The sequence below is a fragment of the Moschus berezovskii genome, chromosome 3, assembly GCF_049115385.1.
Source record: "Moschus berezovskii isolate FMDL1 chromosome 3, NW_MosBer_1.0, whole genome shotgun sequence".
NCBI lineage: Eukaryota > Metazoa > Chordata > Mammalia > Artiodactyla > Moschidae > Moschus > Moschus berezovskii.
This window is the reverse complement of record NC_142462.1, coordinates 96,547,240-96,575,180: the sequence shown is the minus strand read 5'-3', so window position 1 is coordinate 96,575,180 and position 27,941 is coordinate 96,547,240. Positions and strand designations below refer to the sequence as shown.

General features: G+C 39.2%; 1 protein-coding gene across 4 annotated transcripts in view; it reads left to right on the top strand.

Moving 5' to 3' along the window:
* Positions 1-27,941, top strand: part of CADPS2 (calcium dependent secretion activator 2) — a 593,849-nt gene that overhangs the window by 545,363 nt on the left and 20,545 nt on the right. For all 4 annotated transcript variants that reach the window (XM_055421183.2, XM_088834647.1, XM_055421182.2 and 1 more), the window contains 3 exons: positions 3,765-3,848; positions 3,951-3,983; positions 19,808-19,915. In XM_055421183.2, the coding sequence (XP_055277158.1) occupies positions 3,765-3,848; positions 3,951-3,983; positions 19,808-19,915 (225 nt within the window). The remainder of the gene's footprint in view (positions 1-3,764; positions 3,849-3,950; positions 3,984-19,807; positions 19,916-27,941) is intronic.

The window sequence follows — 27,941 nt, the reverse complement described above, 5'->3', positions numbered from 1 at the left end:
ACCTGTCTGGATGATATAGTTAAAATATCTTCTCCCCCAGCCCTTATTCAACCTGATTAAGTCAACTATTTTTTTTTAGATTTGTTTATTTATGTATTTTTGGCTGTGGCATGTCTTCATAGCTTTACGTACACATAGGAAAATAACTCTTAAACCCTGTTAAAACACGGCAGGAAATCTAAACCCAGATGCCGTGTGGCACACTGCAAGTTTCATTCTACCGGTCACTTCAGTGTGCCTTCATCTTTAATTTCCCTGAGGGTGTACGTGATGAGGCAAAGTTCGTAATCACCCAGACAGAGTTTAGGTGCTCAGTATTATTCCAACAAACCCAGTAAATGACATCCACAATAAAGAGCAGGGAAACAAAGAGATTACAGGGTTTCATTCCCACCCGACGTTCTCAGGAGAACAGAGCTCAAGGCAAACCGTGAGTATTTATATACTCCCTGAGCTGTACAGAGAAAGTTCACAGGAAGCAGTTAAAAACACAGCAACTAAATCCAGCATTTAACTGGGTTTTTTTGGATTCTTGCAGCTTTACACAGTTAAAAGCCAGGTGGAAACTATATCGCTGTTAGTCAATGTTGATGTTAATAGATGTAGGGTTTCAAAGTAGCTCTTCCACCACGTGTGCCTTGACAAAGAAAACCTTCCTGTTGGAACCATATGGCTCACCTGGTTGGTCCCAGGGGGCCAGTCACTGCTCACTGCCATGTAAGCACTTAGAGTCCCTGCTGTATGGGGCCTCCCCCAGGACCATTTGGAGTAGGAAGGATCCCAGGGAGAGACTCTGCCCCGTTGCTAAAATGGAGGCCAAGAACTCTGTGACATGCGTGCAGCAGGACCACCCATCCACACATTGGACTTCATGGGGCATAACCTGGTGCTGCTTCATACTCTAAAGAAAGGACAAGCTAGACAGGCTGCCATCTGCCACCGTGGGGAAACCTGCCTGTGGGTCATCTGCTAATGGACTTTCCCCGGTGTTGCTTTAGCCACTCCGTTTCAGCTACCCTGCTCAGGTCCCATGCCACCATGTGAATGAAGCTTACCCACTATCCTCCAGTGGAGGTCGGTTTCAGTTATCCCGTTTGTCCCTCATCACTTCCTTGCCTCATGACCAACTGTATACATCTCTTTCTCTCCTGCTAGTTTGTATGTTCCTGGAGGGAAGGTCCTAAAATTCATACTTTTTGTAATTCCCATATTAGGTACTCAATAATAATAACCAAATAGTGTTTATTGAACACTTATTATATACCAGGCATATTACTGTCATTTAATTATTACAACTTTGTAGTGTGATGATAAAAAAACAGAGCTTTGGAGCCAGACCACCTGTATCCAAAGCCTCCCTCCTCTACCGTCAGCCCCAAGACCTTGAAACAGATAGGATTCCAACCTGGGTCTTCTGACTTATGGTGTCAACTCTATCCTGCCTCTGTAGATATCGTTTCATTGAATAAGACCCATTCTCTCATAACCAAATTTATTATTTCTCCTTACCACTGAACAACCCCAAGGTTACCCCCACTAACTTGTAACTTAGTATGTGTAGGTTTTTAGACATATAATCCCTAGTGATTTAGCTAGTCATACCAATAATATTCATTCTTTACATCTCTTAGTGTGTTGCTGTTTTCACAGCCCCTTCACCGAATCATCTCTGTTGATCTTCACCCCATCCTGGTTGTGGGCAGAGCAGTGTCATCCTCCTCATTTTATTGACGAGTCCACTGAGGCTAGAGAAGCTGACTGTCCAGCCTCTTAACTCACAGCCAAAGGGTAGGCAAAGCTACAACTTGACCTCAGACCTTCTAAATCCACCCAAGGTCGGCCTCTACCTTGCCTAGCCCCTCAGCATCACTCACCTGTGTAAATAAATACTTGCTTGCAGGCACCAGGAACCAGATGCTGTGCTAGAGTCTTCAGTGGTTCAGGTTGTCTGGTAACCATAGCAATGGTCGCTCTCCTCGTGGCAAATGAGATCACCCAGCTCACACTAGTGCTCAGGATTTGAGTTACTAAAGATGAGGCATTTTCCACAGAGGGCCATTAACTTTGGAATTCCCTTCCCCTGATCTGACACAGCCCTGGAGTATTGGCCTTCTGGGTCTTTGCCAACCACATCAAGTTGAGTTAGCCAGCTATGGTAGGTAAGAAATCTGAACAAGCAAGAGGAAAGTGCTCAATTGACTTTTAGTTGTGAGCAATTTGTAATTTTGTGTTTTTTGCTGTTTGTGTGCCCTAGGATAACCAACCAACCATACATAATTCTCGTTCTTTAAAAACAAAATTTAAGGCAGCAGTTTGCATGAATTTGTTTCTGTGTTCTTACATCATGTCGCAAATGATGTGATGGAGAAACCTATAGGGAAGTTTTTGTTTCTTTTGCATAAACTATTTTGCAGTAATTGACCAGCCATAGAGAAAAGATTATCTCCTGTGCACTCTCAGTGAGTTCCCTGGTCACCAGAGACCAATAAGCTGTGTCCCTGTAACTATTATCACTTTGTTGAAGAAGCTGCTATGTGAACAAAAACCAGCCTTCATTAATTTCCCTTTTCATATTTAAAAAACCTTGTCAGTATTTTCCCTTTGGGAAAGTATAATTTTTCAATAGTGAATATTGTTTTAGTTCTAAAAAGGAAAGATGTAGGGTAGTAGATCCTTATTAACATCTCTTCTTTATCTTCATGCCAGATCTTAATGTTCCCACTCAATTAAATAAAATGCTTCACATTTTTAATTACATTACAGTATATATCTTATATCTTAATTTTCATTTCATAGAAACTGAAAGTTTCAGAAAGGAAAATTCTTAAGACAATTTAAATTCCATATCACTCCCCCAACACAAACACACTGTTTGACTGATGGGGGAACTGGTGCACTGGTTATCTGGAACCCATGTAGCAGTCAGTAACAGAATCAAGATTTATTTTCTCAGTCTGGTGCTCTTTCCGTTGTACCCTGACATGTTTGTCTCTGTTTGAGCTCCTGATTCCTATGTAAGCTTCTGAAAGCAGGGGTGATCCTTCCGTGTCCCAGTAGGAGCTGCTTGGTGAATACTCACAAGCTAATGTATCAGACTTCATTTTTTGTTACAAGAGCCTCATATGTTACACCGCCTTTTCATTATCTGTTCTCTTTTTCATTTAACCTCTTCTGTGGTTAGAAAAAGTTGGGGAATGGTCAAGTGATATATGATAGAATGGGATTTGAACGCTTGACCACTGTTGTTTCTAAACATCTGTACTTTTTTCTTGAGGTGTTATTGACAAGCAACATTATATTAGTTGCAGGTGTACAACATAATGATTTGAAACCTGTATGAATTTCAAAATGGTCACCAAAATAAGTCTACTTAACATCATCCATCCCCATTCATAGTTATAATATTTTCCCTTGTGATGAGAACTCATCTATACTGGAGCTGAAAGTTATTTTAAGGAATAGTCTCAGGGATTTAAAGTTATTTACTAAGAGGTTTAAATTATCTCACACATAGTAACCAGACTCTTATTATACATTGTTCTTTTATCTTTAAAAATGTACATATTATTTCCTGAAAAGTGAAAGAAGCTTAGAGTTCATCTTCAAAATAAGATAATAAACATCACAAGTCAACCTCCTAGGTGTCAGTTTGTACGTTTTGGGTTTTTGTGCCATGGGAGAAGTTGATTCAAGAATTGTTTGCCCTTTTATGTGTTTGTGTGTACAGTCCTATCCTAAATACTCAACCATAAACTGTATTCTAGTTTGTTTCAGTGCTGGAAGGGGTGTTGTCTAAGCTCTCAAGATATGATGAAGGCACTTTCTTTTCATCCATCCTGTCATTCACTGTGAGTATTTTGAATGAGTTCTTCTCTGCTGTCTTTTGACTGCTATCATAGTACTTACAAGTTAAGAAAATAATTCTCATAATTATCTCTTTTCCACTTAAGGTGAAAGCAGCTGCAAAATATGTTGATGTTCCAGTAAGTATTTTTTATTTGCTTTTAAAAACTACATGTAATTCTTCTAAAAAAGTATTTATGGTTCACCATGGGTTTATTTCAAATCTTTAAACCAGTGTGAATCCCTCAGGGAGCAGTTTATTTTTCTTAAGCGAGGACTAGCCCTCATAGCAAAACCTGGCAAGGTTATTTCAGTGTACTTTTTCTGTTGTAACTTGGGGACGCTTATGGAGGTCAGTAGAACATACCAGCTAACAGGTAGTTACAGGATCAGGGAGAAAATGTCTCACATTATTTATACAAAAAAGTTCACTCTCCCCTTTTCATGAAGACTCAAACAGGTGTCTTGTAGGAGTTTAAGTAACAAATAAGAGGAATCAGTTAAATCAGAGGACTAATTTTCTAAATACAGAAGTGTTATAAATAAATCAATGTTGACTTATCATTTGGTTTTTCACAGAATTCTTGGGAAATAACACATAACCTATAAATTTGTTCAAAAATTAAGAGAGTAAACTATGAAACTTACTTAGCTACAGTGAAAAAAATTTACATGATGAATGTAATCAACAAGTTAGTACAGCATTTGTAAGTTGACAATCATTAACAAAGTTTTTGCCTTAAATTCTGTTATCACGTATATATGATCAAGGCCTCTGATATTCTGTTGAATCATATGTCTTTGCATGTATATCAAAGAGTTAGAGCATAAAAAAACATAAAATTTAAAACTAAGTGGAATATAAGTCATCTCATCCTTAATTCAGGCTGTGCTTGAATAACATTACCATCTCTAGGTCATTATTATAAATGTTAGCACTTTTAGTGCTGGCAAGCTTTGTATATCCATTTTCCGTTCCGTTCCATCGCTCAGTCGTGTCCGACTCTATGCGACCCCATGGACTGTAGCCTACCAGGCTTCTCCGTCCATGGGATTTTCCAGGCAAGGATACTGGAGTGGGTTACCGTTTCCTTCTCCAGGGGATCTTCCCGACCCAGGGATCGAACCCGGGTCTCCCGCATTGGAGGCAGACGCTTTAACCTCTGAGCCACCAGGGAAGCCCATATCCATTTTAGGTGGCTCTTATTTTTAAATTGCATGACTTCCTTTTTTTTTTTTTTTTCTTTTTGCGGGCTCTTGAGTCTTGTCTGCGTGGATGAATGATGAACCTTGTCCCAGAGGGAGGGGCTGTCCTGACCCAGTGGAGACCCCCAAGGAGGTTGAGGGGAAGCCTCAGCTGATATTCTTGTGGGTGGGCTTGGAGCGGGCTGCCATGTGGACACGGTGGGAACCCTGGACCCCGGCTTTATGAGTCAGGGAGGCTGTGGTGTTGGTGTAGACAGACATGCACCCAAACGCACTGAACAGCCCTCTCCCGTCCCCAAACAGAGCATGCACTGTGTGTACAGCCGGGGGACCTGCTTGTTTATTTGGTTTTCCTTGTAACAATGAGGACTGCTTTTTAACATTATTAACTGAAAGCCTTGATGAGCTTATTTGATGCTGGTTATGTCTTGGCTGCAGACGGCTCTGCTGTGGTCTTGAGTTTCTGGAGTCTCATGATTTCTGTCCCTTTTGCTCAAGTATCTAAAGAAAGTAAAACCACGTAAGCATAATCACTTGACCAGCATGACTTCATTTTATACTATGGATTAGACAGTCCCCAGACTTATTGATGCTATAGTTACTAAAAATGAACATTTGAAATGAAAAGGCCATGGACTTTCCTATCTTTGCCTAGGGTTTCTTGGGAGTATGTTTTGTTTGTTTTTAATTTTACAAATAATTCCCAAAGAAGTTTTGGCATACTCTTTGTCTTGTATTAGAATCAGAAAATCAGTACTGGGCAATAAGCAGAAATAATCACATGTGTCCTGCAAAGTTCCTGCAAAGGAGCAGCTCGAAAGATAGAAAGGAAGTAGTAAGGGGGAATAGTTTATATTTGCTCTCTGAAGAAGAAAAGGACAAGTCATCATGGGAACATATGGACTTTATTGTTCTTAATGAGTACTTTATAATATAGATTTTGTTTCTAATTTTGAATTATTAAATATAAATGAAATGGAACACCGTAATTATTTCTGTTCTTGGGGCTTTTGCAGTTCTTAATTTGACTCTGTACTAAATCTGTTAGAGCCCATAGAGCTTCATCGTTGAAAGACACGGAAAGTGGTTCATTCATGCTCTTTCTCAATGCAGAAGCCCCCTCTCCCAATAGCCCTCAAAAAGATTCAGTCAAGCTCTTTTAATTTTTTCAGTGATTGTAGGCTCACCGTAAGGTAGCTTCCTCTTATGTGTAATGAGTTGAAATTCTGTACCTCTGTGAATTCTATTTTGGTTCTAATTCCTTTTCTGCATGATAGCCCTTCAGATATTGGTGATAATTATCATGCATCCTCTTCCCAAGAGTTATGATGGCTATTCAAAAGGGTTTGTTGTCTAAGGAATTCTTATTATCTACATTAAACATCCTCAACTTCTTCACTAAATTTGTTGATTAAATCTTATTTAACACTCACTAAGTGCTAGACTCTGGGCTACAATGAAAATATATATGTCCTGCCTGCAAGCTGTTCAGTTTCTAGGAATAAAAGAGATAGAGAAATAGTTCAGTGCAGTTGCTCAGTCATGTCTGACTCTTTGCGACCCCATGATCTGCAGCACACCAGGCTTCCCTGTCCATTACCACCTCTCAGAGCTTACTCAAACTCATGTCCATAGAGTCGGTGCTGCCATCCAACCATCTCATCCTCTGTCATCCCTGTCTCCTCCTGCCTTCAAGCTTGCCCAGCATCAGGGTCTCTTCTAATGAGTCACTTCTCACATCAGGGAAATAGACATATCATGGAAACAGCCCTGGCAATTGTACTCAGAGTCTTTCACACCAGTCACTCTCTAATTAATTCCAGCTTACTAATGTCACTATTATATCAAGTTGTCACACACAGCAAAGCATACTAAACCATAGATGTGGTGTGGCCATGGTAGATTGCTAAAGACAGAATTTCTCCCTTAGATATGGAAAGAAACTTTAATTTCAAAAATTATGAGATGATGTTGGCTGTTACTATTTTTTTATGCTAAAACTCCAGCAAGATACCTTTCTGAAGCAGTCTTTTACAGAGAACCTTATGAGAAAAAAGAACAGTGGCTTACCTTTCACAAGAATTAACTCACAACTGATTTAAAAACCTACTTGTGAAATGCAAACTATAAAACTTCTAGAAAAAAACATAAGGGAAAATACTATCTTAAGTTTAGATACAAACCCCAAAACATCCATGAAAGAAAAACATTGTAAGTTGGACTTAATAGGTGGTTCAGATGGCAAAGAATCTGCCTACAATTCGAGAGACCTGGGTTGGGAAGATCCCCTGGAGGAGGGCATGCAGGCATACTCCAGTATTCTTGCCTGGAGAATCCCCAGCGACAGGAGCCTGGCGGGCTGCAGTCCATGGGGGTCACAAAGAATCAGATGCAGCTAAGCGACTAAGCACACACAGCACACTGAACTTTTAAGGAAGTAAAAACACAAGCTCAGTTCAGTTCAGTTCAGTCGCTCAGTCGTGTCCGACTCTTTGCGACCCCATGAATCACAGCACGCCAGGCCTCCCTGTCCATCACCAACTCCTACAGACATATATTTGCTCAAGGACTTTATGTAAAATGTACAAACAACTCTTAACACTCAAGAAAACAAACAGCACAATTTAAAAATGGGCAAAAGATCAGAACAGATACTACAGTGAAGACGTATGGGTATCAACTAGGCAAATGAAAAGATGCTCAATATCATTTGTCATTGGAGAATTGAAAATTAAAACAATGAGATACTATTACACACCTATTGGTATGGCTAAAATTTAACACTGTTAATAGCAAAATGTTGACAAAGATTCAGTGCAAGAGGGATTCTCATTCATAGCTGGTGGAAATGCACAACTGTACATCCACTTTGGGAGACTATTTGGCAGTTTCTTACAAACCTAAATATAGGCTTTAGCAACCCACTGATTACACTCCGAGGTATTTATTCAACTGATCTGAAAACATATGTCCACAGTGAAACCTGAAAAAATGTTCATAGCAACTTTATTCATAATCACCAAAAATTGAAAGCAACCAAAATGTCTTTCAGTCCAGCATATGGATTAAACAAGAAGTGGTATATCCATACAATTAAGTGGTATTCCTAACACAAAAGAGAAGTAGGAATTCATGTTCCTGGAACATACTTGATTATCAGGTGTACCTTATAGCACAGGCTAAAGATGTATAAGTGTCAATAACAGAAAATGATTAGAATCTAGTCATTTACATATAGCATGTTATGAACATAGTCTTGTGTATCTTTGTACTTTCATGATACAAAAATCATGTATAAAAGATTTATACTTCTGTATAAAAGAAAATCATACATAATAGAAAAATCATCAATATATTCCTGAACAAAAAGAAACTTTGTTATCTCCTGCTTCTTAGCAAAGATGCTAGTAGGGCCCCCCCATGATGTCTTCCTAGTCAAGGTGGATAAATAGTGACCTTCAGATGGTTTGATAGATTTTTTTCTGATTAAATAGCCCTAATCTGGAGATAAGAGGCTTCCCTCACAGCTCAGTCAGTAAAGAATCTGCCTTCAATGCAGGAGACCCGGGTTTGATTCCTGGGTGGGAAAGATCCTCTAGAGAAGGAAATGGCAACCCACTCCAGTATTCTCACCTGGAGAATCCCATAGACATAGCCTGGCAGGCTACAGTCCATGGTATCGCAAGTCGGACACAACTTAGCGACTAAACCACCAAACCACCAATCTGGAGAAAAGTTCCTATCATAGTTACACAATTAAAGGCTCCATCATAGAACCTTGGTGTGTTCATGGTGGCAAAAACCTCAGACATTAAAGAAAAGCAAGGCCTGGAGAGAATGAGTCTGTTCACCCTGTCCAACAGTAACTTAGATGAGGGGAACTCAGTCCTGAGAGATGGGGAGGGAAAACAGCTATAGTAGATGTAGGGAGAGCATGAAAGCATTAACCTTAGTTTGCAGATGGGAATACCAGGCCCAAACCAAAAATCCAGTAGAGTTAAAGTAGTATATTAATGTTGTGTTCCTTTCTTGCTGTACAGCAAAGTGAATCAGCTATATGTATACCTATCTCCCCTCTTTTTTATATTTCCTTCCTGCTTAGGTCACCACAGGAGAAGGAAATGGCAACCCACTCCAGTACTCTTGCCTGGAAAATCCCATGGATGGAGGAGCCTAGTAGGCTACAGTCCATGGGGTCGCAAAGAGTCAGATGTGACTGAGCAGCTTCACTTTAGGTCACCACAGAGCATTGGGTAGAGTTCCCTGTGCTATACAGTAGGTTATCATTAGTTGGACTTACCTGATAGCTCAGTTGGTAAAGAATCCCCCTGCAATGCAGGCGACCCCTTTTCGATTCCTGGGTCAGGAAGATCCCCTGGAGAAGGGATAAGCTAGCCACTCCAGTATTCCTGAGCATCCCTCGTGGCTCAGCTGGTAAAGAATCCACCTGCATTGGGGAGACCTGGGTTTGATCCCTGGATTGGGAAGATCCCCTGGAGAAGGAGTTTTCTCTTTTATACATAATAGTGTAAATATATCAATCCCACTCTCCCAATTCATCCCACCCCTCCTACCCCTCCTTGGTGTCCATAACATTTATTCTCTATATCTGTGTCTCTATTAGGCCAATAAAAAATTTTTAATTAAAAGAAAATTTAGGTAGTATATTAAAAATAACCCTCCAAAAAAGACATATTGCCTCCCTATAAGATTGTAGCTGATAGCAATGTGTGTTAGAAAGTAGGATGAAAAATTGCATGAGACCGTAATGTAGCTACTAAAAACAAAACCACAAGGTAGTGGACCTTTGGAGGAAACACAACAGAGAAGGTACAAACCAAACTCAGGAGCCAGACTGCCTCGGTTTCAGACTTTGCTCCATCACTTTGCTCAGTATCTGTATAATCTTGAGCATCAGTTTCTTTTTTTTACAGCTTTATTGAGGCATAACTGATATATTAAAAACTGCACATATTTAGTGTTTATAGCTAGATGAGTTTGGAAATAGGCATATACCTGTGTGTGGGCTTCCCAGATGGTGCAGTGGTGAAGAATCCACTTACCCATGCAGGAGACACAAGAAACCCAGTTTGACCCCTGTGTCAGGAAGATCCTCTGGAGGAGGAAATGGCAACCCACTCCAGTATTTTTGCCTGAAAAATTCCATAGACTGAGAAGCCTGGCAGATTACAGTTCATGGGGTTGCAAAAGAATCAAACATGACCAAGTGACTAAACACGTAGCACACATATACCTGTGGGAACACCAATTACTTTATCAAATGAAAATAGAATTATACCACTTCTAGGCTTGTTGCAAATATGTTAAGCATTTTTCAAGATTCCTAGAATGAAATTAGTAATTGATAACTGTTAGCTGTCATTATACATCATTATTATTGATCATAGTAAATCTAGTGTCCAGATTCTACAAAAATAATCATTATGTTCTATACTATCTGGTTCATATCTATTAATGTGGCAAATCTATCAATAGTCTTTTAAAACCAACATATACTTTTTAGTTTTCCTCCTATTGTAGAGAGCAGCCAGCATAGTTAAAGGGAATCTGGAAATAATGGCTTATAAAGAAAAAAAAAAAAAAGGGAAATCAGGATATTACTCTTGAGGGAAGACAAGAGAGTCCCATTCAATGTATGGAGTTCCCATTTTGCAGAAGAGGAAGCCTCAATATTTATCAGTCAAGAGGACAAGGATCAGTAGCTAAAACCCAGTGGGAGGCAGAACTGAAATCAGTGTATTAAGAACAAAAAAAAAGAAACTAAAATTCTTTACAAGGGTGATATAGTATAGTAGTAGTTACTCCACTCTTTACCAGATGTGGTACTTCAGATTGCTGAATTATGTGGGGAAAACAGCCAGATGACATTTAACATTTAAAGGGACATTTAAAAGTCCTTTCTGGGGCTTCTTTAATGGTCCAGAGGCTGAGAATCTGCCTGGCAATGCAAAGGACACAGGTTCAATTCCAGGTTAGGAAACTAAAATCCCACATGCCTCACAGCAAGTGAGCCCACACATCACAACTAGGGAGTCCGCGCACCGCAATGAAGACCCCACCTGCCACAGCAGAGACCGGATGGAACCAAATACATTTTTTGTAAAAGCCCTTTCCAACTCCAATTCTGAAATTTTGTTTTATAGGTCGTTAAGTTATAGAGCATTTTGGTGTGGGTGTATATGTGAACAATGCCTATTGCAGGTTATCCTGCTGCCAGTATTACAAACATCACGTATGATCTCTGTGCTAGTCAGGGAGCTGACAGCTAAAGAGACCTGGAAAACACGATGAGGTTGGCGGTGACCAAGGACAAGGAAGCTCCCCCTGGATCGGCTGCTTAGCGCTGCTGCCTGATCCTGGTGGTCCTCCCTGAGAAAGTGGAGATGGCTTATCTTTTTCCTGTCTTCATTAACAGTTCTCTCAAACGTTCTGTCTCTGTTGTAACACTTGCCAAATATTTCTAACCTTCCAATTCTCCACAGTGTGACTTGAATTCATCTCTATACTGTGTGGGCTTCCCAGGTGGTCCTAGCGGTAAAGATCCTGCCTGTCAATGCAGGAAACAGAAGAGACATGGGTTCAATCCGGGGTTGGGATGATTCCCTGGAGAAGGAAATGACAACCCACCACTCTTGCCTGGGAAGTCCCATGGACAAAGGAGCCTGGTGGGCTACAGGCCATGGGGTTGCAAAGAGTCGCATATGACTGAGTTACTAAGCACACAGCATACGTGCTGTGCAGGCTGGGTGTGGAGTCTAAATCTCAATTCAAGTCCCACCTTTGCCCCTTACTGGCAGTCTGACCCCTGGGCTTCCCACCTGGGCAGTGACAATAGTGGTGTCATCCCTGTGCTGTCTTCTTCACTAGGTTCTTTTGAGGATTTGATGCACATATTAATGTGGATAATATTAAATAATAATAAAAGTACGTATTATAAAATAAATATAAATATATATTATAAAAATAATAAAAGCATATATTATGTGCTTTATAAATGTCACATGCTAGTGATATAAACAGGATTGTCTTCGCTTCTACCTGGAATGATGCTCCCTGCACCATACATTGCCCTGTACCCTCTGCTTCAGAACATGACCATTTTCCAAAAGAAAAACCATTTGTTTTCCACAGGGTGAAAAACATTAGATTGCTTTTCATTTATTTTCCTTTTATTTTAGACTCTCAAGCACCTTGCATGTGCCAGGGATGACTTTTAAAAGTACAGCCAGTCAGTTCAGTGACAAGAGGTGTTTTTCCTTTGTTCAGACATTGTTTGTTACTTAGATGAGGCTGCTGAAACACTCAGTGCTTTACGTCAGAGTGAGAGCCAGGCAGAACATGGGGAATGGTGTGCATGCCCACTGGGACGTGTTCACCTGCAGAGGCAGATCACACCAGGACCAGACTGAGAATCTTGCCGTTATAGGAGCAGGGGAGGTTGCCTTCTGTGCTTCCTAGAAGAGTGCTTTGCTTCTTTCATCTTTCTTTGGTTTTCTTGTCTGTCTCGTTCTTCTCACAGAAGGTAAATCCATGAACTGCCTCCGGACCCTAACATTCTAGCATCCTATGTGTCCTTTAGGCCAAAATCGGAAAGGTTCCAAATTAGTGCCAAATAACACAACCCCAGGCAATCTGAATTTTAAAGGTGAAGTGAAATAATACCCAAAGTATTTAAATTTTACTTCTTCAAGTCCTCAGTGTAGTTTCTATAGTTGACATCATAGCAACTATAGATAGGGGAAAGTTTACAGCAGTATTATCAATGGGAGATTTAATATCTTCATAATCACCCTAATTATTACTCATAATAATAAAATATTATAATATTGAGCATGTATAATAATGAAAATAATAGTATAAAGCTAATGTGTGACATACATGTTAGCACTTTCCTCTCTGTATCAGCAGCTAATTGTCAAAACTCTTGAGACGTTAGTGATCTTATAGATCAGAAATAGCAAGAGAGATACCATAAGCTCATGACCTCAAGTGGGAAGGTCATAGTAAGATGAAAATTAAGCCCATCAGTCTCAGTTGAAAATCAACCTGCCTCTTTTCCTTGAGTACTTTAGGCTATTATTTTAAATTACTATTCAATATTCCTTTTAATATTTAAAATAACCTCCTCTTTGGAAGGTTTTCTGCCAGATACAACGAAAATGTTTGAATGTGCTAGTGCTTAAATCAGTGAACACATAAAATATGTCACTATTTAGAAGGAATAGTGTGAAGCTTTCAGGTGAATTTTAAGAATTTGAACAATATGACTGCATAAACTATAGGAGCATTAATTATAGCAGATTCTGATGTAAGATATTCTCAAAACATTGTGATAGGAATCTGCTTTTTTACTGACTGTGCTTACAGGGAGCAAACAGAAGACCCATATCCAGAGCAAGAATTCTGGAGTAATGGAACCCTGTCCCTTAGAATGTGGGACTGAATGAAATTACATACTTAAAACATACACTTACATGCTCCAAGTCCGAGAGATGTTTTCAAATGGATGTGCATGCCATTATCTAATTCAGAATTTTCTACTTCCTAATTTGGGTTCAAAATGCTTTATAGTATGAATTAATAAAATTTTGAATAGCTCCACATTTAACAAAGGGAAAGGTGTCTGTGGCTGCTGCTGGAAATAATTTGTCTTAAAAAACTAGATAAACTGTTATTAGAAAATCTTGAAAATTTTATATCCTTGTGACTTTTCCATTATTTACATTTCTTCTGCCCCTTTTTATGAATTAGTCCTCTTCCTGGGCTTATATTTAAGTTGGAATAAATCTAATTTGAAGACCTTAGTTCAGTTTCTTTCCTTTTGAATTTCTATGTGAATACAATGTAATTATTCTAGTTTTTAGAAAATTCGGTTTAAAAAAGTGTATATGTGTTTTACATATAATCATCACAGCTATACTCAAAATTTTTTTTGAAGTATTTGAGTGTATGTAACTTCTTAAACTATTCCAAATGCTTTTGAGAAGCTTAATTTTAAGAGCATTTTCACTCAAATATAAAACATAGAAATTGCTGCATAAATTCCAAACTAATAAGGAACATATTAAACAATAAAAGAAAATATATGTTGTTGTTAAAGGTACCGCAGATAAGTTGTGTGTTTGTACAATTAGGTCCTGTGTTCTCTGATGATCAGTCATAGACTTTTCCTGAATCTGAAATGCCAGAGTGGAAATGTAAATTTTTCTTACCACAACTTCAAATTGAAGAGACGTGCTATTGTTTTAAATCTCAGAAGATCCATTTTTCTTGCAAATGAAAATAAAGACCAGGTGCAGGTATTTCATTTATGAAGCACACAGATTATCATAAATCAAGATATCAGAGTTCCACTCTTGATTGTTTCTTCAAGGCAGGCTTTTATAGGTTATGAGATGTGCACTTTCAAATTAAGTCAATTAGACTGTAGCTTCTATTAATCTTTGAGACGGGAATAGTATATTTAAAAATTTGTCTCCTTGTTAAATAGACACCATGACAGTGTTTGCATAGTGTATTGTTAACCTTCCGTGGAAGGTTAAGCGGCTTCTGTATCTAAATCTGTAGCTGTGAAAAATGTCTGCAGCACTACACCCACCTACCCATGAATGAGGAAAGTAAAGACTTGCACCTGTGGAATTAGGTGCAGCAGCAGGAAGTAAAAGCATTTGTAGCATATAATTAACGAGGAATTTTTTTCTTTCTTTTTTTGAACAGCGTGTTCATCTCACTAAGTTAACTAGTGATTAATGCTGGAAGAAAATTTGCTGGAGTCTGCACCCTTACTTAAACACATTGACTCACTGGTGTATTCTGTTTCTTATGTGGCCCAAGTCGGAGGAACTCACCTTTCCATACTCTTTTCCCTTTCATATGTATTGATTTCTTTATGCCCCTGGGGGAATTTTTTAGATGTTTTACCTTTTACTGTCATTTCATTAGCCACATTCTCTTCTTTTCTGAATCAACTTAGAAGTAATCCAGGAAGTCTTATTTTGATTTAGAGATTACTACCCTAAAAAGCAAGATGGAGAAGTTACTGCTTAGTGAACTGAGGATCTCAAAGGTTTAAATGGAGAATGGAAAACAACATTGACTCTCTTTTAGGGGTATTTATGGCGAGCCACTCCAGTACTCTTGCCTAGAAAATCCCATGGATGGAGGAGCCTCGTTGGCTGCAGTCCGTGGGGTCGCTAGGGGTCGGACACGACTGAGCGACTTCACTTTCTCTTTTCACTTTCACACATTGGAGAAGGAAATGGCAACCCACTCCAGTGTTCTTGCCTGGAGAATCCCGGGGACGGGGGACCCTGGTGGGCTTCTGTCTATGGGGTCACACAGAGTCGGACACGACTGAAGTGACGCAGCAGCAGCAGCAGCAGGGTTTTCCTGGTGCCTGAGACGGTAAAGAATCTGCCTGCAATGCAGGAGACCCAGTATTTTATACATAATGTGCTTGCTATAGGGCTTCCCAGATGGCACTAGCGGTAAAGAACCCTCCTGCATATGCCAGAGACATAAGAGACACGGGTTAGATCCCTGAGTCGGGAAGATCCCCTGGAGGTGGACATGGCAACCCACCCAGTATTCTTGCCTGAAGAATCCCATGGACAGAAGAGCCTGGTGGGCTATAGTCCATAGGATCACAAAGAGTTGGAACCAACTGAAGCAACTTAACACGCATGTGCTTACTACATGGTCTTTAATCGTTATTTTCTCCTTTGTTAAGAAAACTATAATTACAAATTTTCTCCTTTGTTAAGAAAACTGTAATTACAAATTACTTTGCCAACAAAGGTCCATCTAGTCAAAGCTATGATTTTTTCCAGTAGTCATGTATGGATGTGAGAGTTGAACTATAAAGAAAGCTGAACGCCAAAGAGTTGATGCTTTTGAACTGCAGTGTTGGAGAAGACTCTTGAGAGTCCCTTGGACTGCAAGGAGATCCAACCAGTCCATTCTAAAGGAAATCAGTCCTCAATATTCATTGGAAGGACTGATGCTGAAGCTGAGACTCCAATACATTGACCACCTGATGCGAAGAAATGACTCATTGGAAAAGACCCTGCTGTAAAGATTGAAAGCAGGAGGAGAAGGGGGTGACAGAGGATGAGATGGTTGGATGGCATCACTGACTTGATGGACAAGAGTTTGAGCAAGCTCCAGGAGTTGGTGATAGACAGGGAAGCCTGGTGTGCTGCAGTTGATGGGGTCGCAGAGAGGCAGACACGACTAAGCAACTGAACTGATAATTACAATATAGAAAACATTTCTAAGTGTACCTCTCTAGAACGTAATATTCTTATAAAAACTCATCCAAATCTGTAGTTGTTGAAGTTGAACTGGCTGTTCCTTTGATATGATTGAGGACACCCACTTGCACCAAAATTCGTAGCAATATTCTGTCTGGCTAATGCTGTCACATGCATGCCTTTCATTTATGCACCAGAAAATGAAAACTGAACCAAGTGTGTTCAGTTTTTGTTTTCTGACTAAACTTTATTTCCTAATAAGATAATGTGTATTAATGGAATGAGACACAGTGACTTCCAAAGTATGTAAATTTTACTGCCATAAAGCAAGAGTCTTAGTACAAGGGAGCACTGAACCAGCGATAATGTCTTCTATCCAAACACATTTGTACTGTAAGTAGAAACTGTTTAAAAGGAAAATTATATCTCTTTCAGCAATTTATCAGAGATAATTACCCTTCATACACCAAAGGAACGATAAAGTGTTTTAAAGAACTATAATTCTAATTGGTAAATGTCACCAGCTGTTGCAGTTATTCCTACTTGTGTATATTCTTTTAATGATTATAGTCTCATGCCACAAGCTACATGAAAATATATTCACTAGGTGTGAAATTCCCGTATGTCACAGTTTCAAGAATAGGTAAACAGCTCAAAGATAAAGGAAGAAATAATGCTAATGAGGAATGTAAAAATTGTAGGTTTTGTTTACTAGGCAAGCAGAGCTTAATTTGCCAAAGGGGAGAAAATGTAATTTCAGAAAGAAAAAGACGACACTTAATTTGTTGAAATAAACTTAAATGAGCCTTTCTTCACACCCCCAACCAGGGATTCTAATTTTCTTAATTGTAGAACTGTCTCAGCTTACACATTTCAGTATTACAGCCCTTTGGTCTGCCAAAGGGAACAATACAGAGTTTTCTTTTAGGCTTAAATTGTAAAGTGTTTGTTAGTTTCAGGTGGCAAAAGATTCCTTTTTCCTGGACAATGTTTCATGATGTCTAATGTTATCTTAAAAGTAATCAAGGAAACAGAAAATTACCTTCCAAGTCTGTAACAGGTGTATAAAGGCACCATTCTCCATTTCACCTGGCTATAACTCAGTTTCCAGTGAGTCTGATGGGTCCAGTGTTTAACTAGTGTAAACTTATAAGCATACTCCTCTTTAGAAAGGCAGAAATAAAAATGGGGTTGGGTGAGGAGAAATGGTGGAGGAGGCAAGCCTCTCATATGTTTATTCTTTAACTCTCAGTCCAGCAGGGCAAAACCCTGCTGCCTTGGTATTATACATATCATAGCATTTTCTTTCCAAGCACTTGACTGAAACTCACAGGTGGAACTGACTTGTTATCATACGTAGAAAATTATTCTGTCATCTTCATTCTGCAGCAGTATGTTTTCTGAATGTACTCATTTTTAGTGTTTTGACAAAGTTTGAGAGACACAGAGAGAAATCCTTATCTTACGGGCTTCAACTGTTAATAGTAGCTAATAATCCTGTACAAATTATCCTGCCTTTTCACTGGAAATCTCAGTATAACACCACTTGCCCCCAAAGAAGAAAATCGCATAGGTTTCTCTTGAGTATCCTTGTAATTATTTAAACTTTCAAACATTTCTGATGAGAAATATGTAGAAAAACAGCAAAATGAATTTGGTTTAAGTTTGGAATATGTTTTCTGCATTGTGTAGGAATGCTCTTGAAGGAAAGATCAATAAAGACTTTTATATAAATACTTGTTTCCGGTTATAACTAGTCGTGAATTTTGTTATATCAAGGTTATGTTTGAAAGTATCCTTCAGTGTATGTGATATAAATTTCTCTTTAGGCTAAGTATAAGAACAGTAAGTACTTCCTGGGATTTTCATTGCCCAGAAATAACTTTGTTAGCAAAAAGTCAAATTAATTTTTATTAATGAGATATGCCAATGTCTGCACTGTGCACTGGTTAGGAGATCGTCAGTTTTATCATTGTATATAAACTATTATCCCCCCCCAAAAAAAGAAGTGATAAGAACTTTCTGTCTTTCATTTGAGGAAAAGGCATGACCACTGTCCTAACATCACTCAGAGGTGTATCTTGTCTTTGCTGCAGTGTGTTAGTTGCTCAGTCATGCCCAGCTCTTTGCAACCCCATGAACTGCAGCCCAGCAGGTTCCTCTACCATGGGATTTTTCAGGCAAGGATACTGGAGTGGTTTGCCATTTCCTTCTCCAGGGGATCTTCCTGAATAGTTAAATGATTCACATCCTCTTTCACCTGATGTCCTTATGTTATTTACTTTTGTGAAGAGTCCATTGATGGCTTATATGAGTGCATCCTACAGATATGAAATGAGGCACAACTGACTGACTTATTTGGGCATCAGTTTCACCATTTCATCATATTATTGCCCTATTCTAATTAAAGTAATAACTCAGTACAGACTATGAATCAACTCCAGGTATAGGGTATACAAATCATCTAGTCAAGATATGTGAAACTCAATGAAGAACTAAAGGTAAGTTTAGAAGGAATACTCCTTAGGAGCCATTCAGAGTTATGCCCCCTCCTTGTGCCGATTCTATAGATTCCATAGCAAGGAGTACTTTTATTAACTGCCCCGTCTCATCTAACATTAGAAGATGTGAAATGTTGGATCACTTTGGAAAGTTAGCTAGTCCACACCTTTGGCTCTTCACAGGAGACTAGTTCATCCATAGTCTTATTGTATTTCTAAAATAATATAAGTCCTTGAGGTAGTATTAATAGATATAGATGAGCAGAAGCAATGGATAACCCACAAAATTTTGATTTGCATTTCATTTTGTAATGCATTAAATGTTTTTTGTTCAATATCTTCCTAATAAGAAAACTTATTTTGTATTCCTTGAACACCCATGGTAGTTGAGGAAGGCAACCCAAGGAAAGCTAACATTTTTAAAATATATATATATATGGATAAACCAGCCAGAAATGATGAAAAAGAAGTTGTAGTTGTAATTAAGAAATGATTATTGATTATGGGAATTTTTTGAAAAATTTATCTATTTATACTCAGCATTTGGTTTTGCACGGTAGCCATTTTTTTTAAAAAGGTATCTACTATCTTACAGCCACATATTTCTAATCATTTAAATGATGAACAGTAACTATGATCTCAAGTTATAGACCTCAATAATAAACTTTTATTTAATTATGGAATTTGAAGGTGTCCATTGTTGATCTTTTTTTTTTTAATTATTGATGCAATGGGCATGAACTTGGGCAAACTTCAGGAGATGGTGAGGGACAGAGAGGCCTGGCGTGCTGCAGTCCATAGGGTCACAAAGAGTCGGACACGACTAGGCAACTGAACGATGACAATTGTTGATTTTAAGCATATTTTTCTAGTGTAACTTTTGAAATTACATAATGAATGATTTTCTAGGGTGGTGATTAAATAAATTTTCACAATCAAAACCTAATATATTGTCCTATTCCCCATGCTTTTTCCTCACAACAGAAACCAGGAATGGATCTGGCAGATACCTATATTATGTTTGTTCGGCAAAATCAAGACATTCTTCGAGAAAAGGTCAATGAGGAAATGTACATAGAAAAGTTGTTCGATGTAAGTAGTTACTCTTCCAGAGCCAGCTGGCATTGTAGATGTACTGTGAAGGGAAAAGTTGCATTTTGAGGGTGTGTCTGCAAATCACTCTTTCTTTCCTTTTTTTTTTCTTCTACACGGCTAATAGTTTATTGTTTTGTTTCTTTGACTGCTGACAGAAGTCTTAATAGATTATTTTTTCCTATACTTGAAAACTGTCACTATTAGAATCAGAGTCTCAAAATCATTCAAAGGTTCATTTTAGCAAGCAAGATGATATCCATTTTACCATTGTGTACAGCTTACTTCACTTGCAATCACAGCAATATGTAAAGTGTTTGGCCCCTACTATAAAAGTTTTTCTTAAGTCAATATGATATTCTTCATGTAAACAAAGAAATAAGTCGCAGTAAAGCCAGATATCTGCCACTGCACTGTTAGTGTGCCTTTTCAGCTTGTTTTCCAGTACTAAGGTTTGCTAACAGATAGAATGCTGCTCCGGTCTCGTGGAGGTCTTCACAGAGGCATAGCAGCTCCTAGGAAGGGGAGGTTGTAGTTTTAGATGCCTTGATCCACAAGTTTCAGCCACTGAGTATCTGTAAAAGAGACTAAGAGAGCAGTCCATTTCAATAACAATGTTGTCACTTATTTGTAATTAGGCAGCAGTCAGTTCAAAGAAAATGGTACTTTGCTGATGACATAACTTTGCATAATCCATTCCATTGCAGAATCTGACGTGTAATATTTGCTCTGAACTGTATTTATTTATGTACATCTTCTCTGCATTTTAGAAATGCTTTTCTGGCAGTTTCATTTAATTATGCAAGTTACTGCAAATGTTTTCACAACAGCAATTCACGGGCTTCATGGTGACACTTCAGCTGTGGCAGTTACAGAAGGTCTTGCTACGTCATCCTCTCCACCATGGTCTGTCATGTCAGTGTTTGCTGTTTGTCAGGTTGGGTGGTCAAAATGAGCCTTCTCTTTCGTATTTTATGTTTCTAGCCTCTACCCAGGCTGTTTTACAATAAAAGTATCATCTGTTTTAATAAGCTAAGTGTTAATATGTGTGAAGAGAATGATTTCCGAAAAGCTTTGATGCCCTGCAGGGATTGAAAAATTATCATCCATCCAGCTGGCTCTTTTACAAAATACTAAAACCGTATTAGCAACTTCTGCTTCCATTTGGTATTGCTCTAAATTTACGAGCATATGTTTCACTTCCAAGTTCTCTTTTACTTTTTTTTGCTTATGTGGTAATTTTCAAAAATGTTGAACAGAAGAGAAGAGTCGATGTTATTCCCATTCTGTTTCTTCTTGGTATAGTGGAAACACATTTTCTATGTTGAAAAATGGTAGAGTCATTCTACAAATAGGCCACTACGCATGTCTGTGTGTGCATCTCTGTGTGTTACATATTTCTTAACATCTTCAATTTATTGTCTTGGTGACCTTTTTACTACAGAACTCATCCTCAGTTTGTAACAGAGGTAGAATTTCTTTCCTCATAGAAATATTCCCCATTTCAACTCCCCTCCATTCACCAAACTTCTTTTGAGACTGTTGTGTGGCAGCAATTAACAAAGGGAGCTAACTAAGGTAGATGTCAGGAGGCCAGCATTAAAATGATGTGCTCGTTCTATTGTCATGGCTATAGTTGTATATTGCACTTTCCTTCCAGTGCCTACCCTGGTGGCTCAGAGGGTAAAGCATCTGCCTGCAGTGCAGGGGACCCAGGTTTGATCCCTGGGTCAGGAAGATCCCCTGGAGAAGGCAGTGGCAACCCACTCCAGTATTCTTGCCTGGAGAATCCCAAGAACGGAGAAGCCTGGCAGGCTACAGTCCATGGGGTCGCAAAGAGTCGGACACGACTGAGCAGCTTCACTTTCACTTTTCCAATGCCGGAGAAGGAAATGGCAACCCACTCCAGTGTTCTTGCCTGGAAAATCCCAGGGATGGCGGAGCCTGGCGGGCTGCCGTCTATGGGGTCGCACAGAGTCGGACACGACTGAAGCGACTTAGCAGCAGCAGTAGCAGCAAGCATCAGATATGGCTGTGGGTTTGCTTCTAAAAGAAACCCATAACAAAAAACCATTCCATTTTGGTTGTGAAGGTTTTGTCATTTTGAATATCCCCAGTAGGACACTGGACTTGTTATTTGTAAAATAGTTACAGTGTCCTTAATCATTCTAATATTTTTAAGTTGCACACTTGTATTACTGTAATTAAAAACAAAAAATAGACTCTAATTCTATTGCTATGTCATCAAGAATAACATAGATGAAGGGGTACTAAGAGCCCCTAATTAGCCAAGACTGAATTTGCTTCAATTACAGTTAGTAAATGAGAGGTTATCAAGTATGTGTTGAAAGGTAAAGTAGAATGTGTATCTTAAACAACAAATCATTACCGAGAGACATTATATAATTATTGGAAATCCACTTGGCTGAAGCTTAAAATAATATTGTTAGGTGTCAAGAAGCAGTTGAAAATAATGACCCTATAAATACTGTTAGCAACCTGAGTCTATTACAGATAAAAGATTGAAAGGAACAATTTTATTCAGGCATCAGTGACAAACTTTTGCTATTCCAATTAAAGTGTTTCCTGAGTAAGTAAGGGAATGGAGCCTCCCACCTTCAGATGCAAAGGAAAATGTGTACACACACACACACACCCATACAGCAGTGAATCATTACATAGTGGTTTTAACCAACCCAGATAAGAGTATAGGGGCTACAGTATGAGATCTTAATTCCTTACAAAAGATATGCTTTTTATCCAAAAGAAATTTGCTTCATTTTAGAATATATACTAATATTTCTATATAAATCAATTATTCTACAAAGCACTGATCCTGCCTCTAATACCAACACTTTAAAAAAGAAATCAGGTGTTTTACTAAAGAATCTTTTTCTGTGTGATGCCCCGTGCATGGAAAAGACTGCTGAAAATTCTGTGAAACTTGTCCTAAGAGTAGTAATGAATTACTCATGGTGTTCCTGGCCTTAAAATCTTTTTGATTAATGAAGCATCTTGCTGCCGCTGCTAAGTCGCTTCAGTCGTGTCTGAATCTGTGCGACCCCATAGACGGCAGCCCACCAGGCTCCCCCGTCCCTGGGATTCTCCAGGCAAGAATACTGGAGTGGGTTGCCATTTCCTTCTCCAATGCATGAAAGTGAAAAGTCAAAATGAAGTCGCTCAGTCTTGTCTGACTCTTAGCGACCCCATGGAGTAAGGCCTACCAGACTCCTCCATCCATGGGATTTTCCAGGCAAGAGTACTGGAGTGAGGTGCCATTACCTTCTGCAAATGAAGCATCTTAATAGTTCCTAATTCAAAGGGAGATATATGCTCAGTCGTGTCTGACTCTTTGCAACCCTATGGACTGTAGCCCGCCAGGCTCCTTTGTCCATGGGATTTCCCAGGCAAGAATACTGGAGTGGGTGGCCATGCCCTTCTCCGGGGGAATCTTCCTGCCTAGGGGCTCAAACCTCTTGTGTCTCCTGCATTGGCCGGCAGGTTCTTTACCACTAGCGCCACCTGGGAAGCCTGATAATAGTTCCTAATATTTCTGACTAAATACCTTAGGGTTCTGTTTAAATAATGGTACCAGTGACTAAGGTCCAAAAAGATGGGCACTGCCCTGGATTTGTGTCCATTGTTTTGGAGCTGCACCATGAAGGAGAATGGTATCTCCTATCATTGTCCATGAGCAGCCCACACAGCCGTACACCATCACCCTTCTTTCTGAGCATCCTGCATTGCTGCGATTATTGTTTTAGCCTCTATGGAAGTTTTTTGGTTTCTTCAATGTGTGAAAGAGGAAAGTGACTAAAATATATATTATCTGGAAGGCCATAAATAGGATAATCTTAGACTTTTAGGTCAAATCTTGAAGTATTAAAACTAAAGTATCATTTGAAGATCATGGTTAATATCAAAACAGATATCAAAACATTCTGCTTTGCTCTATAAGTTAAACTTATAAAACACTTTCTATTTTAAACAGAAATAACTGCAGAGAAGTGTTCAGTAAATGATGGCAGATACCCTATTTAATAGAAGGTACTGGGTTTGACTAAGGTATTGGGTTGGCCAAAAAGTTGTTCAGTTAGTGAATACATTGTTCAGTAAAGTTCATCATGAAAATGAAAGCATACAACTTTTATTGTTACTTAAAACTGAATGAACTTTTTAGCCAACCCAATACATCCCTAATTTTTTTCAAAGTGTCAAAATTATAATTATGGCCTTACCTGTCATCACTGCTATTCCCAAGGTACCTTCATGTACCAGGAAATGTGCTAGGTTCTTGACCTGTATCATCTCTAACCTGGGTAGATGCTTGCATGTGTGCCAAGTCACTTTAGTTATGTTTGACTCTTTATGACCCTATGTACTGTAGCCCACCAGACTCCTCTGTCCATGGAATTCTTCCGACAAGAATACTGGAGTGGGTTACCATTTCCTTCTCCATGGGATCTTCCCAACCCAGGGATTGAACCTGTGTCTCTTTTGTCTCCTGCATTGCAAGTGAGTTCTTTACCACTAGCGCCACCTGGGAAGCCACGTGGTAGATGCTGTCACCCCCATTTTAGTCTTATTTTCAGGTTAAGAAATGCCTCATCCAGAGATGATAAAAGACTTGTTACATACTAAATCAGACTTTGAAATTGTGTCACTCTAGTTTCAAAGTCCATATTATGCCTACCATAAGCCCCACTCAATGGACATGAGTTTGAGCAAGTTCTGGGAGATGGTGAAGGACAGGGAAGCCTGGAGTGCTACAGTCCATGGGTCACAAAGAGCCAGACATGACTGAGTGACTGAACAACAGCTTCAGATTTACAGAATTTTAAATGATAAAACAGTGTTTGGAGGAAGAGGACTGGACCAGGAATCCAGAAACCTGAGTTCTAGCCACAGTTCTTCCATTGACTGGATAAGTGCACTTCAAGAAGTTCTGTCACCTGTTTGAAACTCAGTATAGATAGCACATGTAAACCAAAGAAGTTGGTCTAGAACTCCAGATGGTTTCTGAAATCCTTTCCAGATTTTAAATAAATTAGTTTTAATTTTAGCAGTGGCAACAAAAGTTACTGGGTTGCTTGCATGCCGAGTCTTGCACCCCGGAGTAGCAGACAGTTCTAAAGTGTTTTTGTGATGGCCAGGTGAAAGCAAGAAGCAGTAGCAGTTACAGTAGATAAGTAGAAAAGAGATTCTACATAAGGAATGTCATTTCATATTCTATGCAGCTGCCACCATGGTTCTGAATCCTACAGGTGGAAAAATAGTTGGAAACCGTATATTCTGTATTCATGTTAAGTCTTTCAGAATGACCAGAATATCTTAAACGGAGGCTGTCTTTGCTTGTCAGGTGGTGCACATGCTGACATTTGTATGTGAATATAATATTCCTGAAATTGCACAATATATTCTTGTAGCTTATATTGTACAACATGGGAAACAAAGCCAATATTTTATGGCAACTGTTGTTGTTCAGTCATTACGTTATGTCTGACTCTTTGTGACCCCATAGACAGCAGCAGGCCTGGCTTCCCTGAATAGAGTATAACCTTTAAAAATTGTAAGTTACTACATTGTACACCTGTAACATACAGTATTGTGTATGTGTTAAGTTGCTTCAGTCACGTCTGACTCTTTGCGACACTGTGGTGTGTAGTCTGCCAGGCTACTCTGTCAATGGGATTCTCTAGGCAAGGATACTAGAGTGGACTGCCATGTTCAGGGATCTTCCCAACCCAAGCACTGAACCCACATCTCTTAATGTCTTCTCCATTGGCAAGAGAGTTCTTTGCCACTAGCGCCTCCTGGGAAGCCTTAATATAATGTAGCAACTATCTTGTTGTCGTTCAGTCACTAAGTCATGTCCAACTCTTTGCGACCCCATGGACTGCAGCATGCCAGGCTTTCCTGTCCTTTGCTATCTCCTGGAGTTTATCCAGTGAGTCAAGATGCTGTCTAACCATCTCATCCTCTGCCACCCCTTTCTCCTTTTCTTCAATCTTTCCCAGAATCAGAATCTTTTCCAATGACATCCATACATGACTACTGGAAAAACCATACTTTTGACTATACTTTTAAAAAATAAAAGAATTAAACTTAGTGATTATCATTGTATTTTGAATTTAGCCAATGGGGAAAAAAATCTCACATGTTAAATTTACCTTCAGTTCAGTTCAGTCGCTCAGTCGTGTCTGACTCTTCGTAACCCCATGAATCACAGCACTCCAGGCCTCCCTGTCCATCACCAACTCCCGGAGTTCACTCAAACTCATGTCCATTGAGTCGGTAATGCCATCCAGCCATCTCATTCTCTGTCGTCCCCTTCTCCTCCCGCCCCCAATCCCTCCCAGCATCAAGAGTCTTTTCCAGTGAGTTAACTCTTCACATGAGGTGGCCAAAGTATTGGAGCTTCAGCTTTAACATCAGTCCTTCCAATGAACACCCAGGACTGATCTCCTTTAGAATGGACTGGTTGGATCTCCTTGCAGTACAAGGGACTCTCAAGAGTTTTCTCCAGCACCACAGTTCAAAAGCATCAATTCTTCGACGCTCAGTTTTCTTCACAGTCCAACTCTCACATCCATACATGACCACTGGAAAAACCATAGCCTTGACTAGACGGACCTTTGTTGGCAAAACAATATCTCTGCTTTTTAATATGCTATCCAGGTTGCTCCTTCCAAGGAGCAAGCATCTTTTAATTTCATGGCTGCAATCACCATCTGCAGTGATCTTGGAGCCCAGAAAAATAAAGTCTGACATTGTTTCCACTGTTTCCCCATCTATTTGCCATGAAAGGATGGGACCAGATGCCATGATCTTAGTTTTCTGAATGTTGAGCTTTAAGCCAACTTTTTCACTCTCCTCTTTCACTTTCATCAAGAGGCTCTTTAGTTAACACACATTAAAAAAATGTGTCTTATCTGGGTCAGAGAAATTTAAAGGAAGTTCTCTAGCAGAAGAGAATATGGATTTACCAAAGAAGTTCTGTTTTATAGGTAATCTCTCTTATCCCAGCTTATAAAACGTCATTGTCAATGGCTATTTAAAAAATGCTAGCAAATCAAAACCATTTACAACTTGTCTACTTGTCTGATCCCAACATAAAACCATGGCAATGCTTTTCTAATTCTTAAGTTCCATTTTTGGAGAAGGGAATGGCAACCCACTCCAGTATTATTGCCTTTAAAATCCCATGGACGGAGAAGCCTGGCAGGCTATAGTCCATAGTGTTGCAGAGAATCAGATGCAATTGAGCAAGCAGCACAGGTCCCATTTTTAATGCCTACTATGAGGTTTCTTCTCACACTGTCAGGTTTCAGGAAACACAGAGCGAGCCCCAGGTACCCACGGGTCAGCAGAGAGGCTGAACACTTTCCCAGAGAGCTTTGAGTCTCGGTTTGAAAAATGGTGATGTTTCAGAAATCAAAACTGACACACAGTAATTGTCACAAGAGCACCCTCTGTGGTCACTTATAATGTCCAAGAATATCCCAAATGCTGAGGCTGGTAGGGGTCAACAGAAGTGCATCCCGTTGCCTGGGAGAGACACTAAACCTACCTAACTCTCTAAACGTTTGGGCCTTTACAAGGCATTGCCCATCTTGAGACCCTCTGAGACAATTTTGTTTTAGCTCTCATGTTGCTGAAGACACATCAGGGTGCAGTCTTTAATTGGTAAATCATGCAGATTAAACGTTCTCTTGTGTTAGAACTGATTAAATATTTAATTGTTGAGGAGTTTCATCTCAACGAGATTTTTTTTAAATTGTGTTGTGATGTCTTCTAAAATAAAAAGTAATCCTTTAAATAATAGTTAATCAGTGATATTAATCCACATAGTGCTTTGTAAAGGATTAATTTTCAGGACTTTCCTTGAAAAGGATTCTTTTTGGTTAAGAAACTCTAAATTAAGCATTTTGAGTAAAACTGATCTCAACAATGTCAGTGAGTTTAGTGGCCATTTTAAGATATGGTAAGGGGGAAAAAAATGAAACTCTTGCAAGTGAATATGCTT